This window comes from Artibeus jamaicensis, unplaced genomic scaffold (assembly GCF_021234435.1).
Source record: "Artibeus jamaicensis isolate MK-2021 breed Jamaican fruit bat unplaced genomic scaffold, CSHL_Jam_final contig_233, whole genome shotgun sequence".
Taxonomy (NCBI): Eukaryota; Metazoa; Chordata; class Mammalia; order Chiroptera; family Phyllostomidae; genus Artibeus; species Artibeus jamaicensis.
In genome coordinates, this window is record NW_026521486.1 from 19,933,367 (window position 1) to 19,952,469 (window position 19,103).

The window sequence follows — 19,103 nt, forward strand, 5'->3', positions numbered from 1 at the left end:
GGATTTATAACAATAAAGTATATTAAGGACTACTTGTTGAATAAATTGCTGAATGGATACTGTAGAGAATGAAACCCTCATTTAAGGAGACTAATTACAGAGACACAAACAATCAAATGAAGAGAAAACAGTGGTGCCTAAAACATAATACTCTTAATCTCTGGTTTATGCAGGCCCAATATACAAAGAAGCAGGTTACAGAAATATTTTTACTGCAGCTTCTAGGAAGACCCTAATCTCCTCCATGCTTTGCTGCTCAGGACTCGCTTTCCTTTCACTGCAGAGCCCCTCTGGTGGGAGGGCCTGTGGTGGTCGGCCAGGAGGCAGGGCTGGAGCCGTCGGAGGGGGATTCACAGGGGAGACTGGAGGGGAGGACAACTTGGGCAAGATAAATTTTTGGTAAAGGGATCAGCATAAATGTTCTTCATGAATAAAAACAGCAAATTTGTGGAACCATAGTCTAACTAGATAAATATAACTAGAGGAAGATATCTATGTTAGAAATACTGTGAAATTGGATATCAAAAACTCATATGATAAAAGGCTTAAGACCAGGAAAAGAAGTTAAAACAATAAAAAGGGGCACAACTGTTTTAAAGATAGAGAGCCATTATCAATATTCTGTCTCAGAAAGATCTGGATTGAAGCTACCTTAGAATCTTAGAAAGTATCTCTAAGGATAGCTTAAAAAAATGGTATTGAAAATGGAAGTCAGCTAAAAAGGCTATTATAATACATGAGCATAATCTAATGAAGACCTGGACTATAAAAGAGGCCAATGTGAAGAAAGAGGATGGATAAAATCAAGAAATGTACATCTGGATAAGGGAGAATGATAATGGTAGGGCTTCTAGGGGAAGAAAAGAGAACCCTGAGGAACTTTCCAGAGGTGTTTGAAAAAGAGAAAGGGAAAAGAAGGCAATTGGTCTACATTCTCTAAAATGGAAACCCCACTCTACCTTCTTAGAAATCCATAAAAATTAATTCTTTATCTAGAAATTAGCTAGTTTAATGTTGTCAGTTATTAAGCTTCCCCTCATTCCCTCCCTCCCTCCCAAGAAGTTCAACTAAAGAAGGGTGGGAAGCACAAACGCGTTTAAGACTAATCTCAGGTGTTACCAGTTATCCAACTTTGTCCAAATCCAGGTATGGAGACAGTGAGCACAGAACCATCTCCTCTGCTCCCATCTACTCCAGTGCTCCAATCACTGAGGGACCTTAATGATGTAGCTGAGTGGCCTAGGTCTTAATTTATTTGTTTCAATAATGAACTTAATTATTTTGTGCTTTACTGAGGTATATATATACATTATCGACATAAAGAGATCAGAGTTTAGAATCTCAAATTCATGAAATTTGAAAACACTAATTTATTCAACTCACTGCCCATTCCAAAACAAATTTAGTCAAAAAAACAAAACAAAATAAAACAATAACCCCCCCAAAACTGATGAAAAGTGTGATTTCATATTCCCAATTTCACTATATACCTATTCTGTAATTGATTAAGTTGATTTTATGTCTAGACGTACTATACTTACTGATAGATCCCTTAAATGATAGCCATAAGAATTATTTTTTCCAGATTCTATTCTATTTTTTGATTTAATCTTTATTGTATTTTTTCATCATGCCTTAAGAATTCTGTAACTAAAATAAGATTCACAGTTAAAGAAAAAAGAATCCCCTACGTTGAAATAACCTTTTACTCTGAAGTCAATGCTTACCATGATCACTAAACAGAAGTTGCTTCCACTTCTGCCTTTCTGCCTCGGATGCTTTGAACCCCAGCACAGATTTTAATTCTTGGAGAACCCTCTTGGATTCTTCGTGTTCACGCTTCTGTCTCTCTTTATCTTCTTCAGACAAATAATAAAAATCATCCTTTCTGAAATCACTGTCCAAATCGATATCATCTACATAAGCTTCTAATTCCTGAAAATGAATAAAAGAAAAAGTACTTTACTTCAAGCAGATAATTTTCTAGTGGTATTCATTGGTTTAATGTCCAAGATTATAAAAGGAAGACTCTTGGCACAGGTCATTAAGTACAGTTGGGAAACACAGCAAACACAGATAAATAGAAAACTTGAAAAAACTTAAGTGATACTAAAAAGGGTTGTAAATAAGAAAGTTTAAATTATTTCAATCATTCTTCTACTCTGATATCATTCTACAGATCTAGTTAAGATTATGGTGATTAGTTCTGTGAAAACCAATCAACATTAGCAGGGCTGGTGGTCTGGGAGGTGGTCCGGATGTTAGTCGTCTTGTGGCGGACATTTGTGGTGCTTTCTGACTTCCCAACAAGTCTGAACACTATTCCTCGGATTGGGAAATATCTCATCTATGACTCTCCACATCACTAAGGCAGACGGTAGGATCGCTGCTTACCCAGCCTCCCTTGTAGTTGCAGTTCAGGCAAATGACTTGGGGTGCTCTAACTGGATGTACCTGATTCTGAAGTTAGTTATAAAAGAAGCAGTCATCTTGAGGAATCCATTCCGGTAAGAATGGGAGCAGATCAAGTTTCCAGAGGCAGAGGTTCTGAAGGTAGCACTGAGGGAGTGAGTGGCAATGTCTGCACCCAGTGACTTAGCACTGATGTTGCTACTTGAACAGCTCTTTTCAGATTTAAGCCTTTTACCCGAGCCTGGTTCAAGCCCGTTTACCTGGCCCCCTGAGATGTTGTCAGGTACCTAATGTTTTTCAAAAATTTTCTTGTTTGTTAAACTAAGTAGGCTTGGTCTCCCTTTGCAATTAAGAATACTAATAGACTATATGATCCAAGGAAAACTTCTTTTTTTATATGTTTAATCACTTTTAAGTGTCTAAGAAGTAGATGATTAGGTATGAATAACAAGAAAATTTCCTGGTAGATTCAATGGATTAAAATGGATTAAAGAACACTTCTTTTCCTTAGGATGAAAAAAGAAATCTCTGCCAATATATCATGCAGGCATTAAGAATTGTTTTCAAAAGCCAGGTGTGACATAGATGCAGTCAAACAGACGAGCTGCGTGCATGGGACTCTGCACACGTACACGGGACTCTGCACACGTACACAGGACTCTGCACACGTACACAGGACTCTGCACACGTACACGGGACTCTGCACACATACACGTGCCGGTGCGGCCACTTGGACCAGGAGAAAAACACTGCAGGCATCGCAGGAGGCACCTTGGCCAAGGCACTAATTTTTAATGTGCTTAGTCACTTGTAAGTGTCTAAGAAATGGACAATTAGTATGAATATCAAGAAAATTTACTGGTAGATTCAATGGATTAAAATTCAAGGCACTAAGAACTAATGATTTGATAGAAATTTAATACATTGTGATTTTGAAGCTCATTAGAAACAAAAATTCAATACTAATTCAACAGTTAACCATGTCACATAACAGAGGTAGGTACACTTTGAACAGGAAACCCTTCTTTGGGGGGAAAAAGTAATTTTCACCCTTACCTGCTCCTCAGGGACTGGATCTTTGTCTGCAATGTGTAGAGTAGGCTGCATCAGAGGGACCACAGTACAGCGCACATTTTCACACGCCACATCAGGTTTGTCTTAGAAAGAAATAGGCCACACAGAAATGAGTATCTAATAAGCAACCAAAAGACACAATAGTTCCATCACCTCAGAACATTTACTTATGCTGCTTCGTTATAGCATATTCCTCCCTCCATATCCACCTGTTGGTAACCATTAATGTTTTCTGTTCCGAATAAATTTTACTATTTTAAGAGTGTCATATAAATGGAGTAGTATGTGGTGATTTAAGCCTGGCTTCTTTTGATTAGCATAGTGCATTAGAGATTCCTCTACCTTATTGATCAATCAGTAGTTCAAATCTTTACTGCTGAGTAGTATTCCATTATATAGATGAGATAACAATTTATCTATTTACCAGAGGAAGGGCATAAGCTTCTTTTAGTTTTTAGTGATTATGAATAAAGCCACTATGAACATTTGTGTATAGGTTTTTGAGTGAACATTAAGTTTTTATATCTCTAGGGTAATTATCTAGGAATAATGCTACTGAGTCATTTAGTAAGTGTATGCTTAATAGTGGGGACAATTTTGACGAGTAAAGGATATTTATATAACCTCAAAGTATTTCCTTCACAAAATAATTATTATGAAAGAGAATAAAGGTTAAAGGAGAACAAAGATCTCAAAAACTAAGTGCCATGTGGGTCTGGATCTGGACATTAAAAAATATTATTGGATCAATCAGTGAAATTAGAATGGGGTTGGTGGATCAGACAGCAATATTGTATCCATGTTAATTTACTGATCTTGATGATTACTGTGGCCATGTGGGAGAATGTCCATGTTTAAAAAATATATAAATGGAAGTATTTACAGGTAATGAGGTTTCATGTCTGTATCTTACTCTCAAGTGGTTCAGAATATCACCAAAGGAATTTATATACAAATACATAAATAAGGCCAATGTAAACGACCAGGAAATCTGGATGAAGGGCACTGTGAACTATTCTTGCAATATTCCTGTAATTTTTGAAATAACTTAAAAAAAAAAAAAGACACAGCTCACCCTGGCCGGGTAGCTCAGTTGGCTAGAGCGTCGCTCTTGTACACCAGGAGGTTGGGGGTCAATCCCCAGTCAGGGCACTAACAGGAGGCAACTGACTGATGTTTCTTTCTCTCTCTAAAATCAATAAGCATGTCCCTGACTTAAAAAATGGCCACTATGAGCATCTTAGTGAGAAAAGTTTGGTGAATTACTTTTATTTTAATTCATATCTCTACCATGTATGAACAGAAGTGACATACAGAGCATAATTAAGAAATAGCTTATCACCGGCCCAATAATCTGGAGAATGGTTTTAACAATCATGTTCAAATGAGTGACTAAGATTCAACATCTCAGACTATGCCAAGGAGGGGAAGCAGGATGCATCTTTTAACACCAATGGTGTTTCTATTATTAGAAAATGTACTCAAAAGCTATGGATTTAGGTCATTTCAAAAGCTTAAATGCATAAATAATTGCACCGATTAAAAATCCATGGCAAATGTATCCTTTGGGGAAAAATCATTCACTATTTACATTTCAGATATAAAGGAAATGTACTGGTAATATATCAGTAATTAGTATGCTAACATTTCCTTTGAAAAAAGTTAATACATTTACTATCTAAGGATTTATTCAGCATGTTTAAGACATTACACAAAATATTACTGGTTTAGCTATAAACAAAACAATGACTAACAGAATGATAAAACATTAATTACCTTTGGCAATAATACAATTTCTGCACATAAATCTGATTAGCCTCATAATAAAAGTCTAAGGGATAAACATGGCACTGGCTTATAGCACAAGTTAAAGGTTAATATGTCAATCAGTTCCAGTGAAATTTATCAAAGTATGAAATTTGGGTCAATAGAAAGCAGGTTTGTGAAGAATTTCAAGACTCTCTCTTTACCTAGCAGCGCAAGGCACTCCTGTTACTATTAAAGGGTGGGACTCAATGCAGCTTCGGCCCCTGGAAACACTCAGTGCCACCTGCCACAGCGTTTGTGTATGATTTTGGAATAACAAAAGTAAATATTTTACCTTAAAAGCAAAACTCAGTATCTGGCCCATGAATGTCAAACTCATTATTACCCTAACTGGAAAAGAGATTCTAGAAGTTCTAATAATGAATAATACTATTAGCATCTATCCCTTCATTTAAGCTTTTTTTTTAAAGATTTTATTTATTTATCTTTAGAGGAGAAGGAAATGAGAGAGGGAGAGAAATATTAGTATGGTTGCCTCTCATTCTTCCTCTGCTGGGAACTGGCCTGCAACCCAGGCATGTGCCCTGATAAGGGATCAAACCACGATTCTCTGGTTTGCAGGCCTGCACTCAATCCACTGAGCTACACCAGCCAGGGCTCATTTAAGTCTTTAAAAATTAGGTAGATGATTCAGTGAACTTTCAAATCATATTGATTTTTTTAAAAATTAGTAAGAACCAAGACTTCACATTCAGTGTCAATTGAACATATAAGTTCCACTTTTCCGTAAACGAATAAGTTTTGTCAAGTCGGTTTCATCACAGTGACAAGAAATACATCTAATTAAATCATACTGGAGCAGAATCTGCACAAGAAGTCTCTCATAGGTACCTTTTCTATCTGTGTTTCTTCGTAGCAGTTTGTCCACTTGAGAGATGGCCTCTTCCCAGCAATTGTTGCTTGCTTGAACATGGGGCTGAATCAGCCTTAATTTCTGTTCCAGGATTTGATAAGTTTCTGACACTAGTTCTTGTGTTTCCTTAGTACAAACAAGCTTTTCAAGTTCATCTTCAAGAATTATTACCCTGAGTAATAAAGAAAATAGTTTCACCATTTCTAAGATATAAAATGGAAAATTTATAATTTTCAAGGCTTATTTAAGAAAATAAGTTTATATGCTGAAAAAAGTTGTGGAGATGGAAGGTGGAGATAGTCATACAATAACGTGAATATACTTAATGCTACTGAGCCATCCGCTTCAGCATTGGTAAGTGGTAAATTTTATGTTATGTGTATTTTACCACACTTTAAAAAAAGCTAATGAGCAGTAGTATATATTTACTCAACAAATAGTGTTTATATACATACTAGGTATGAACTGAAAGGACAAGTCAAAGCCAAGTAGTAGAAACCCATCTTCTACTTCTGAGAAACTTGTAACAATCACAGAAATTATATACACATATAAATATAATACAGTATCATGAAAAGTTACAACTAGCATTTTATTTCTACTTTACAGATGAGAAATTAGGTCCAGAGAGCTGGAGTAACTGGCTCAGAGTCACACAGCTGGTAAACTGTAAAGCTGGGTTGAACCCAGGCACAAACGTGCAATACTGCAGAGATAAAAACACAGTGTTGTACAAATTCAGAAGAGGGGGAGTTGCTGCCAGCAATGCATACAGATAGGGAATGGCCAAGGAAGAGGTACTTTGGAGGTAGTCTTGAGGAATGGATAAAATTTGAGCATGTACAAAAATGAGGAAAGTCATTTCAGATGGAATAAAAGGAAAGGCAAATTATACATTTTGGCTGGATTGAAGGAAAAGGAGTGAGATATAAAGACAAAAAGGCAGTCAGTCTAAGGCAGGAAACCCTTTCTGCTGAATGTTTTTGATAGACTTCAGTCTAAGCTGCTATACTCTGAATCCAGTTAAGATTTTTGGTTAAGTGAGAAAGCAAGTATATGCCTCAGAAACAATCTAGCAGTGAGCACTCTGGAAGGGGAAGACCAGTTAAAGGGTCAATGTCTTCCTGTAGGAAAGTGAGAGTGGGAAAAGCAAGGGAGACTACAGCAAAGGAGTGAAACAACAGTTTTTAGATAAGACCTTTGAAAGTTGTGTGTAGCAGTGCTACAGAACAAGAACAAATCAGATACGATAATCACTGGTATACTCTCCAGTTAAAATATTTTGAAAGGTAACACAGAATACTTCATTTTAAAACGGGAAATATACTTCCCATCATAACAACCCCACAATCTCTTACAAAGGAGCGAAGCCCTTCCTTTTCATTTGCATGTCTGCCCGGTGCGATACTCCTTCTTCCCAGAGCCATCTTTTCTTGTAATGAATTCCTTTATGCCCAGCATATTTCTGGTTCTACTGCCAAAAACTAATTCTTTAGAGACTCTGGCTTTACCTCAAAAACCTTTCCACTGGAATCTGGCTTTCCTCTGATGATAGTCCAACCTTTGCTACCCGCTCACGTTGAGACTGCCTGACCTGCCAATTCCCTGTGGCATCCACCTGCTTTCTTAGAATACCTAATTTTTAATTTTTAAAACCTAGAATAGCAGCTATAGACCACTGGAACATCTCTGCCTCATAGTTTCTTAATTTTTCCTTGTGCCCTAACCTTGACATCAGCCTTATACACCTAATGCCAGACCTTGAACTGATGGGGAAAAGCTTATCTTCTCAGAATGTCTTTATGACCTTAATTTCCTATCTCCCTCTGTATGCCGCATCCTCCTTTACTCCAGTAAACTAGACGTTTGATTTTACTGAGACTTCAAGCCCTTTCGACCCATTTTTATCTTAGAAAACTGATTGTCACCCTCTCCCTTCCACTTTTTTCCTGGTATCCAGAGTCAAGTACACTACCTGCAATCATATAAATTCATTAAATTCCTATGACCTTCCTGATTACCAACACAACATGAACCCAGCCATCCATTTGATCCAGTCCTATACTACAAGACTCTGTTAGAGAAAAATTTCACCAAAATGACTGTACCCTACATTTTACCAAGACAGAGTACTAGTAACACCATGCAAAAAAGAAGATCAACAAATATGTACCTTCCATCTTAGTCCAATCAGGTCCAAAAACCTTGCCCTCTGCTATAGGAAAATGTTCAAATTCTGCTGAATTTATTTAGAAAAATAGCAATGTACTATTCTACAACTAAATATAACAATGACTTTTAAAACTATAAATGACTCCCCCAATATAGTACTTACATATCACGTTTCTCTGCTATATTTGTAGCTATAAACCATCCTTCATGCTGCATGTCTCAATTTTGCTTCTTCTTTCTAGCTAGGACACAAGCCAACAACCACAATGGCATAAGAATGAAGCTTGCTAATCATGGGGACATTTCCTTATATAGCTTCTAAACTTACTCATTCAGTAATGCTTTCAGATGGAGCTGCAAGCTGCGTACAGCTGTGTGAACATTATTCAGTTCCCTTGACTTCTGCTGAGTTTTGGATAAGCGCTGGGGTACTGATTGGTGCTGAGTTTCAAAGTACCGATAGAACTCATAGCTGCGCTTAAGCTCTTCCAAGCAGGCAGAATGAACGTGAGGTAGACCCTGAGTCACATCAGATAAAATACGATGAGGCAAAAGTGCGGAAGTAAGTAAGGGTCCAGGAGGTGCATTAGTTGTAGAAAGTAACAGAGCTAACCGTCTGAAGAACTCTGAACTCTGTGCCACCCAGAGTTGGAACAAAACCTAAAAGAAAAAAGAACTAGATCAATAAAAATATTTGCCAACTTTCAAAACAAACTTTAAATTTTCCACTTTATCCTTAGTAATGAATATAGCTGAGCCTGAATTAACTCTAAGATTAGATGAGAATTTTCTATCAAATTATGTAGTCAGGACACCTGGGAACCTATGATGCCAATATAGCAGGAAACACCAGTATATAATTTGGTATGTATCTAACCTGGAAAGGAAGTGTTGATGGAATGAGACACACCTATTAGAAGTAAATGTTGATGAACTGTTTAAAAATTTTACACAAAGAAGAGAAGAAGACAGAAGGAATAATAAACCTACATTAAGTCCAAAGAAACAAGTATTAATGGGTCCAGAGTTTGGGGTTCAAAATTACATCATTATTTTGGCTAGGAAACAGTTGAAAAATAATATAAAAATCAGTTCCAGGGTGTTCATACCTAGAAATGTCTGGCATGAGAAACTATAAAACCCATTCTTGAGAGACATGCCCTGAGTTCAGGCAGCAAAGGATTTCTCCAGATAGAGTCCTGTTCAGGAGGAGGACAGCAGCTCCAACACAAACAAACAAGCAAACACGAGGAAGCAGTCTAGTACGAATGAGAGTTAGCGTGCTACAAAAAGGGCTGAACCAATTTTGAGTCCAATTTTTCACAGCTAACAAAGTAGACATTTTTAGACTGTTTTATTAACTGAATAGTATGATAATTTAATGTAAAACAGATTTACAATTGATTTATTTTTTAAAAATAAGCAAGGTCAAATTTCCAAACTGCTAAAGACAAACTTACCTAGGAATTTTGGAATATAGATAAGCTTACCTCATAAGTCTTATTAACCATTAAATGTTATGATTATAATGATTTCCTTTATTCCTTTATTCATTCTGCAAGCATTTCTGAACACCTATAATGTACCAGAACTGTTCTAGGTGCTGACAATACAGTAGAGAACAAAAGAGAAAGAAAAGTCCCTGCCCTGCTGAAGCTTATATTCAAGTATGGGGACAACAGGTATAACAAGTAAAAGACATTGTTTCTCTGCTGATGGGCTGCGGGGAAAAATACTGCAGAGATGGGGAACAGCGAGTATGTATTTCTGTGCGCATGTGCAGGGGAAAGAGAGGGAGGGGGAGAGGTGGTCAGGAAGGGCTCTAGAAAAGTCTGATCCAAAATTGAGCCATAACACTATCAACTAGGAAGAGAATTGCAGGAAGCAGGAGGTTCATTGCAAAGTTTTTTGGTAGCAGTGTACTTGGTACATCTGAGGAACAAGAAAGTCAGTGTGGCTGAAGAGGAGTGTGGTAAGTGATGAAGTCACTAAAGTAACTCTGGCTTTTACTCTTAACAGAAACGGGGAGCAACTGAAAGGGTCTGAATACAGAGTTACATGATCTGAATTATGCTTCAGTAGGCTCATTCTGGCTGCTGTGTTGAGAGAAGACAGGGAGGTGAGAGAAGTGGAGACCCATTAGGAGTATACTGTAATAATTCAAATGGAGTAAATGGTAGCTTATACCTCAGTGGTTAGCAGTAAGAGGTGAGCAATACTTGGACTCTGGATATATTGTGAAAGTAGAACTGACAAAAATCTCTCTCTTTTTTATCCTCACCCAAGGACATGCTTATTGATTTTAGAGAGAGGGAAAGAGAGGGAGAGAAACATCAGTGTGAGAGAGAACATCGACTGGTTGCCTCTCATATGTGTCCCAACTGGGACCAAGCCCACAACCTAGGCATGGGCCCTGACTGGGAATTAAACCCACGACCTTTCATCTTGTGGGGTGCTCTAACTGAGCCACACTAACGAGGGCCAAATGTATCCTTTCATTTGGCTTTTAATATATGAAAAAAATTCTGTTCTAAATAAGTACTGTGGACATTTACCAAAGGGAAGATGTAGATCTTCAAACTTCTTTACTTACGTTTGTTGAAACAAATGGCTGGTAGATAAAATCATTCATACTGGTTCCCTATTAAACTCACTTATCGCCAAATTTTAATTAATGCTTACATTAAGAATTTGAAGTATTAAAAAAAAGAATTTTAAGTTTTTTAATATCAAACTATAAGGATCTTCTTACCCAACATTTATAATATATTAAGCTTTTATAGGCAGCTTCAAAAACATCAGTAAGGCTATTATAGTAACAGTCTGCAGGAACAATAAAAGAGAACAGGGGCACCGTCTGTGTTCAGAAAGCACAGGCACAATCCAGGAGCATCTGTCTTTACTCCAGCCCTTCCCTCCCTTCCTCCAATGGATCACCTTCAATGCGGGCAGGCTGAAGCCATCTGTAAGGTTATGTGCTTCCTCTTCTGAAATCTGCTCTTCACTAAGTCCAAGGCCCAGCTCCTTAAAAGGCACCACACAGATGTAGTTGGTTACATTGTCACTCTCAGAGTTCAGGGGGTAGGTTAAATTAGGTTAAGGCAATCAACAAAGACTTTTCATTAAAGCATAAAGGGTACATTAAAACTGCCCAGTATTACCTTTCCTATTCTTTGTTCTGAACTTTGACTGGAGGAGATTTACATCATTTGAAAAGAAACAGCATACCTCAGATATTTTACAGGATCCTTGTGAATAAAACATTTCACATCTAAAGTATTAGAAATTCAGTTATTCACATGAACACGTGTCTCAAGTTTTTTAGATTCTATATTTCCCATACTATTCTTGCCCTCCCCCTATCTATTTTCTACCTACCGTCTATGCTACTTATCCTCTGTACCTTCTGCCTCCTTCTCCTCCTCCCACTCCCCTGTTGCTAACCCTCCATGTGATCTTCATTTCTATGGTTCTGCTCCTGATCTAGCTGTCCTCTTAGTTTGCTTTTGTTTTAGGTGTGGTTGTTAATAACTGTGAGTTTGCTGTCCTTTCACTGTTCATCTTTTTTATCCTCTTTTTCTTATCTTTTTTATCTTTTTATCTTCTTTAACATTTCATATAATAAGGGCTTAGTGATGATGAACTCCTTGAATTTGACCTTATCTGAGAAGCACTTTATCTGTCCTTCCATTCTAAATGAAAACTTTGCTGGATAGAGCAATCTTGGTTGTAGGTCTTTGGATTTCATGACTTGGAATACCTCTTTCCAGCCCCTTCTTGCCTGTAAGGTCTCTTTTGAGAAATCCGCTGACAGTCTGATGGGAACTCCTTTGTAGGTGACTGTCCCCTTAGCTCTTGCTGCTTCTAGGATTCTCTCCTTCATTTTAATCTTGGCTAATGTAATTATGATGTGCCTTGGTGTATTCCTTCTTGGGTCCAACTTCTTTGGGACTCTCTGAGCTTCCTGGATTTCCTGTAAGTCTATTTCCTTTGCCAGATTGGGGAAGTTCTCCTTTATTATTTGTTCAAATAAGTTTTCCACTCGTGGCTGTTCCTCTTCCCCCTCTGGTACCCCTATAATTCGGATGTTGGCATGTTTAAAGATGTCCTGGAGGTTCCTAAGCCTCTCCTCATTTTTTTGAATTCTTGTTTCTTCATTCTTTTCTGTTTGGTCATTTTTTTTCCTCTTTCTAGTCCACTCCTTTGATTTGAGTCCCAGTTTTCTTTCCATTACTATTGGTTTCCTGTGCATTTCCATTTATTTCAATTAGTTTAGCCTTCATATATTCCTCTAATTTGTGACTATAATCAACCAGTTCTGTGAGCATCCTGATTACCAGTGTTTTGAACTGTGCATCTGAAAGTTTGGCTATTTCTTCATTGCTTAGATTTATCGGCTCTGGGGCTCTAAGTTGTTCTTGAGCCATGTTTTGATCTGTTTGTGCCTGTTACGTATGATGAGCGGAGCGTTAAGTGTTCACCAGGGCGGGGCCACCCAGGTCACTGGTTTGTAACGCTATATGTGGGGACGGGTCAGAGAGAGGCCACCCAGGTCGCTGGTTTGTGATGCTGTATGTGGGGGCAGGGTCACAGAGGGACAATGGCGGTCCCCTCTGCCGCTTCCCACCACTGGGGCCTGCATGGTCTGTCTCACTGCTCGCTCCTTCACTGGTTAATCTGCGCTCAAATGTGTGACCCCAGTCAGCCCTCAGTGGGTCTGCCTGCTACTCCACACCTGGGATCCGCCCATGGCTGCCTGAGTGCCTGGGTTGCGTGCCCGGGTTCATCCGGTGGATCTTTCCTGCCCGACCCTGCTCTGCCCCTCTTACCAGTTTGGCTGAAGGGTTCGTTGTTGTCAGACTTCCGTATAGTTCAATTTTCTGTGGTTTTGGCTGCGTTTTTGTTGCTAAACCTTTGTTGTTTTTAAACTTGGTTGTATGAGAAGGCAAAGTGCTTCCACCTACGCCTCCATCTTGGCGGAAGTCAGCAGTCTTTATACTCCATTTACTCATACTTTATTTATGAATTTTAATTAAAATAAAGATCTTGTATGCCTTTATTTCCTAACAACTAATTTTTTGATTTAGTAAATTTGACTGACACTATTATGTATTTTCTTTGAGTGTCAGACACTATCTAAGACTTATATGTACTAACTCATTTGATGTCCAAAAAAGTCAGAAAGACTATGTTAGTACTGCCATTTTTAAAATGAATAAAGCAAAGCACAGAGAGTTAAGAAACTTGTTTACGGTCTCCTAGGCAGCAACAGATACAGCCAAAATTTAAATGTAGCTGATCTGACTCTAGAGCCTCTGTTTTTTGAAAGGGGAAGGATTTCCTGTTGCCAGTTTCTTTCTATGTCATGATACAAACTGGCCATGTTCAGTAATTTTAAAAATGTCAAATCCAGCAAAGTCAGACTTTATTCTTTGGACCAGTAAAGGGAGGGACTTCCAGTATTCTCCTTGCTAAAAATGAGGCACATGATGGCAGAAGAACGATCTTCCTGTCTGTTATTGTCATTCCCCCTGGAATGCATTTCCAGTTTCAAAATAGAAGTAATGCTGGAAATTAGCTTTAAAATAGGCAATCTCAGTTTATATATAACTTTTACAGGATGCAACTATAAGATCTATATTCAGGAATCTGGAAACATTTCTTTTTCTTACTTTTAGACAAAAAAAGGATATTTTTTCAACATATACAGGGTAGCTATCCTTGCTGCTTGAAAGTTGGCTCTCACGGTTCTGTAGACAGCTTTCCGAAGACCGATGAGATGCTGACTGGGATGCTGTCCAGCTTTATTAAATGGGCAAGCAGCACTGACCCTGTCAAGCAAACTTGAAAAGTAAAATGTGATACAACTGTACAGGTGTCCTAAAGTTTTTGATTCTTAAATCCATAATTCTATCAAGTTTAGAAAAAATTCCTTTTCCACAATTTTCATTAGAAAATGATTATAAGTAATCACACTCGGGTCTTATAAGTAGGCATTTCCCTGATACATTTATAGCCACCAGAGAAAGATAAATAAAAAATTAAAATCTGAAACTATAAAGGCTCCTCTAATATGGGGAAACAAAGAACTGTGGTTGAAATATAGTAGAAATGCAAGAGTATTTATGTAAAAATAACAACTTTTTTATATAGACACTCTCCCTGCTACAATATACCAAAGTGGTACTACTTTACATTTAGCTTTTAAAACCCTTATTTACAGTATGAAAGCCTTATCACAAACACTTTCACATTCTTAATATGCATTCACATATGTTCATCAATCATATTTTGGGCCACTTGTACAGAACAATCCAATACTATACAGAAGTGCTTTCTGTACATTCATAAAAATAGGGTAAAATGACTTACCCACCTGCTGCCACTGGCACTTACCTACTCAAAATGAAGTAGGGGGCGCAGAAACATAACAGGACCAGTGGCCAACAGGGGAATGCAAGTAGAAAGGCAGAGTGAGGGTTACTATGTAGTAGCAAAGCTACTCTCAAAACTGTTCAAGAGGAAGCACACTGCATAGCACTTTCCAAACAATACAGGGGGAGCACCTATTTGCAACAACGACATAGAACACATAATGCTTTGATACATGAAACTATGAATCATTGCATATTACACAGTTATTGGAGAATGTTTTTTTCCCACCTAAGCAGTAATGTGTCCCAATAGCAAAACAAAGTATTGGAATTTATAAATTTCTCACACTATACCCACAGAATGTAAAACAAGACAACTAACTCAAAACTTTAAAAATGTTAAACCAAATTAAAATAAGTTCAGGCATTAAAAATCTATTAAAAAACAGGACAATGACTGATAGGCTTATTTTAAAATAAAACAATGATGCAAAGAAGGGTAAAATTATTTGCTATAGAGGACAAACTGAAGGAGAACAAAAGTACTATTTTTTTCAACATATGGCACTATTGTTTATACTCCATTTTACTTACTGAGTTTTAAAAACTAAAAATATTATGATTCAAGATTATTGCTCATAATTTTTTCAATCAATTATTCTGTTAGATGAAGATAAGCGAAGCACATTTCCCCCCAACATTTCTTCTTGCCTGTCTGCATCTGGATGGATAAAAGTCATAATCTGGAGGTAAATCATGTCTAACTGACTCATTTTAGCTTTTCATGACTATTCAATATGTAAGGGTAAAAGGCGGACAATAACAAAAGGCAGAGAATCCTCTATACATGCCTAAGCATTAACTGAACCCACAGCTCTTTGCTTAAGCCAGTCAGTCCTCTCAGTAAGGCACTGTGCAAGTCAAGAATGAAAAACAGCTCTTACTCTTAGTGGATTTTTAACTTTTAAAACTTGACAGTCAAACAGCTTAGTATTTGCTATGCTTTATCAAAAGGAAGTAAAGAATGGAAGGACAAAAATTAACAGATACCAAGGACTGTTCCATCTGAACTGAACTGAAAGATTAGTAATAAATCTCTTTCGCGTCTTGGGATTGTTAAAATACTGTTTCAGAATATGACAATGAAGAATGAGATGACTACTGGAGAGTTTTCCACTGCGCTGTTTCATGATTTTTCAGATACAGCTTTTATGTCAAAATTATTTCAGTACTAATACAGAGCAGGGCTCAGTAAAAGATGTGATGAATACCAAAGGTTCTGCTCCTCCTTCTCATGATCTTCCAGATATAACTACAATTAACAGCAAAAATTATCTTCACCATATACTTACTTTCTCCCACCTATAGATTGCAAAGGTTATATGTTATATAATATTAAATGTATACAATACAAAGGAATCTTTGTTAGCCTTTAGCAGCCAGCCTACTGTACTGGAAACATGCTTTAGAGCCTGATGGTATGGCTGTATGCAAAATTGCTTGGCACAGTACATGGAACATACCTGGTGCTCAGTACATATAATTTCCCTTTAACAACAGAGTAAATAGCCTGTATAACCTGCAGGTTAATATACTTACAGCTAGACTGGTAGATAATAATTTCAGTACTAATACAGAGCACCATGGGAATGTGAAACATTATTATTTGCATGACATTTCGAGAGTATCCATGCCATAATATCTGCTAACATTTACCTAAAGAATATTATTAATACATGGCAAGAGTTTTCAAAATGAATTCATGTTAGATACATCTATCAATTAAACTGAAGAAAGAGCATCTGACAAGAAGGAGTAAAGGAAACAAGTATTTATTGGGTAACTTCATGCTGGGTTCAATGGTAGTCTCTCTTGCTATATTAGCTCATATAATTACATGACAATACAAGAATAATTATGATTCTCAAAGCACTTTGGTTTCTCAAAGCAGATAAGCACAATCATACTATATATTAAATTTAGCATGTATTTATTCCTTCACTGTGCAGTTAACTTCAGTAAGTGCTAAAGAGAAATCCACTTTTTTCTATAGATGCAACAAAGAAATGAAAATAGATAATATTCTAAATTAGCTATGTAGTAAAAATAATTATTTAAAAATAAAATAAAAAATGCACTCACAGTGTAAATCCTCTGGAAATGACTTCGGTTTCTTGAATGAGACGTAAAGCTTTTCTCACAAGATTAGTAAAAGCTCGGCTATTTGTTGCCGTGTCTTCCAAACGGACACTGTGTTTTCTTAGGGTTACTTGTAGTTTGGCTGTCCTCCACAATCTTGAAGCTCTCATGATCAGATAAGCAAATAGAATCACTCCCCATACTAGCCAGGTAGATACAATCCACCAAGTGGGAAGCATAATAAGCAAACTAATGAGAGCAAACAGCATCGAGACATCCCTATAACAGAGAAACCAAAAAATAATACCCTTCAGACTATAGAAAGGTGAGTTACCTTATCAATAAATTAGGTTTACTAAAATAGATAAAATGTTAGCTTCTTTGTAACATATACCTTAAAAATATGACATTTAAAAAATTCTTGTGAAATAGTATAAAAATATCAAACAACCAGACGATAGTCTTTAGATATTAAAATCTGAGCTAATAAGTTTAAGTTAAAGGACATAAGAAATAGATGCCTTCTGACATGAATGAAAACATTTATTTTCAAAAATCTTTTCAATTACAGTTGACATTCAATATTATTTTATACTAGCTTCAGGTGTACAGCATAGACAATTATATAATTTAGGAAGTGATCCCCCCAATAATTCAAGTACCCATTGGCATGTAAATAATTACTGACTATATTCCCGATGCTGTAACTTTACATCCCCATGACTATTTTGTAATTACCAATCTGAATTTATCAATCCCGTCACCTTTTCACCCAGTCCCCCAACACCCCTACCACCTGGTAACCATCAGTTTGTTCTCTGTATCTGAGTCTGTTTCTGTTTGGTTTGTTTATTTTGATTTTTAGATTCCACTTGTAAATCATATAGTATTTGTCTCTCTGACTTATTTCACTTAGCATAACACACTCTGAATCCATAACTTTTTATTTTTAAAAGACATGGACTCTTTAATCTAAAATAAATTATAGATTTAAAAATCTAATTTTATAAATTTAAAAGTAGAAATAGCTTAATTTTTACTAATTTTAATATTAAAATACTTTATTAATATTCAAATATAGAGTTCCTTTTCTCTAAAATCAGACTTTAATTATTTGAACAGATATATAGTATCTCAAGAAAATATAAACATTTTTCCAATTAGAAGTAATATATACTTGATGGGTAATTATTTTGTATAAAGCCATCTAATTTTATATTGTCACAATTCTGGAATACGTATACTATAGACCATAATATGGATAAGGTTTATACTTTGACACTGCTTTAACTGCAGTAAAAATGTGTATAAAGTATTTTTACTTAGGTCAATTACAAATCTATAGATTAAAACACATCTTTTAAGCAATGAAGACTTTGATGAAAACATGTATGCATTAGAAAAGGTGAATGTAGAGATGCATCTGAAAAACAACAATATAGTCAAACTACAAAAAAAGTCACATATAAAAGTGCCTCTTAATAAATATCTGCCTGCCCTAATTCACCATGGCATCCTGTACGTTTAGAATAAACTCTCATCATCTACTTGAATGTATTAACAGAAAAGTGTACAATTAAGCGTGGGCCTGCGAACCAGAGTATCGAGGTTCGATTCCCAGTCAGGGCACATGCCTGGGTTGCAGGCCAGTTCCCAGCAGGGGATGCATGAGAGGCAACCATACATTGATGTTTCTCTCCCACTCTTTCTCCTTCCCTTCCCCTCTCTCGAAAAATAAAATAAAATATTAAAAAACAAAACAAAACAAAAAAAAGTGTACAATTATTTACAGGCCTCAAAGTTGCTTAATCACAACTGTGGCTAAAGAAAACTTGAAAGGTATAAAATTCTGAAAACCTATGGTTCCTTTTAGTAGCCCCTAAGTTCTTATATTTTTAAAGGAAAAGGTGCTTTACTTCATCAGGATGATATGTGAGTGAAACCCATTTGGAAAACATCATACTTTGCTATGTTAGAATACAAAGTAGTTGTCAGTGTGACAGATGAACTCAGAACACTGAGGCCAATGAATGTAATTGCCTGTATAGCCTGGAACAGTTTAAGCAATGATTTAGCTCATTTAATAAACTGATACTTTAACAGGAAAAGGACATTAATAGTTCTGTGTATATATATATATATAAAATCCCCTTTTACCATTATTCTTTTTTTTTTAAATGGATTATCCTCGGACTTATTAGATGCAAATTTTTGAAGTTGTTGAAAAGTTGTAGGATAGGTAAATCATTAGA

At 36.6% G+C, this 19,103-nt stretch overlaps 1 protein-coding gene across 9 annotated transcripts in view; it reads right to left on the reverse strand.

Annotated features, from left to right (window-relative positions):
* VEZT (vezatin, adherens junctions transmembrane protein) overlaps positions 1-19,103 on the reverse strand; it is a 58,218-nt gene that overhangs the window by 2,607 nt on the left and 36,508 nt on the right. For 5 of the 9 annotated variants that reach the window (XM_037160133.2, XM_037160130.2, XM_037160138.2 and 2 more), the window contains 7 exons: positions 16,855-17,130; positions 14,032-14,181; positions 11,276-11,423; positions 8,667-8,998; positions 6,145-6,338; positions 3,469-3,569; positions 1,728-1,935 (listed from right to left, as the gene is read on the reverse strand). In XM_037160133.2, coding sequence (XP_037016028.2) covers positions 1,728-1,935; positions 3,469-3,569; positions 6,145-6,338; positions 8,667-8,998; positions 11,276-11,423; positions 14,032-14,181; positions 16,855-17,130 — 1,409 coding nt within the window. The remainder of the gene's footprint in view (positions 1-1,727; positions 1,936-3,468; positions 3,570-6,144; positions 6,339-8,666; positions 8,999-11,275; positions 11,424-14,031; positions 14,182-16,854; positions 17,131-19,103) is intronic. The other 4 variants (XM_037160132.2, XM_037160135.2, XM_037160137.2 and 1 more) reach the window with 3 other exon arrangements.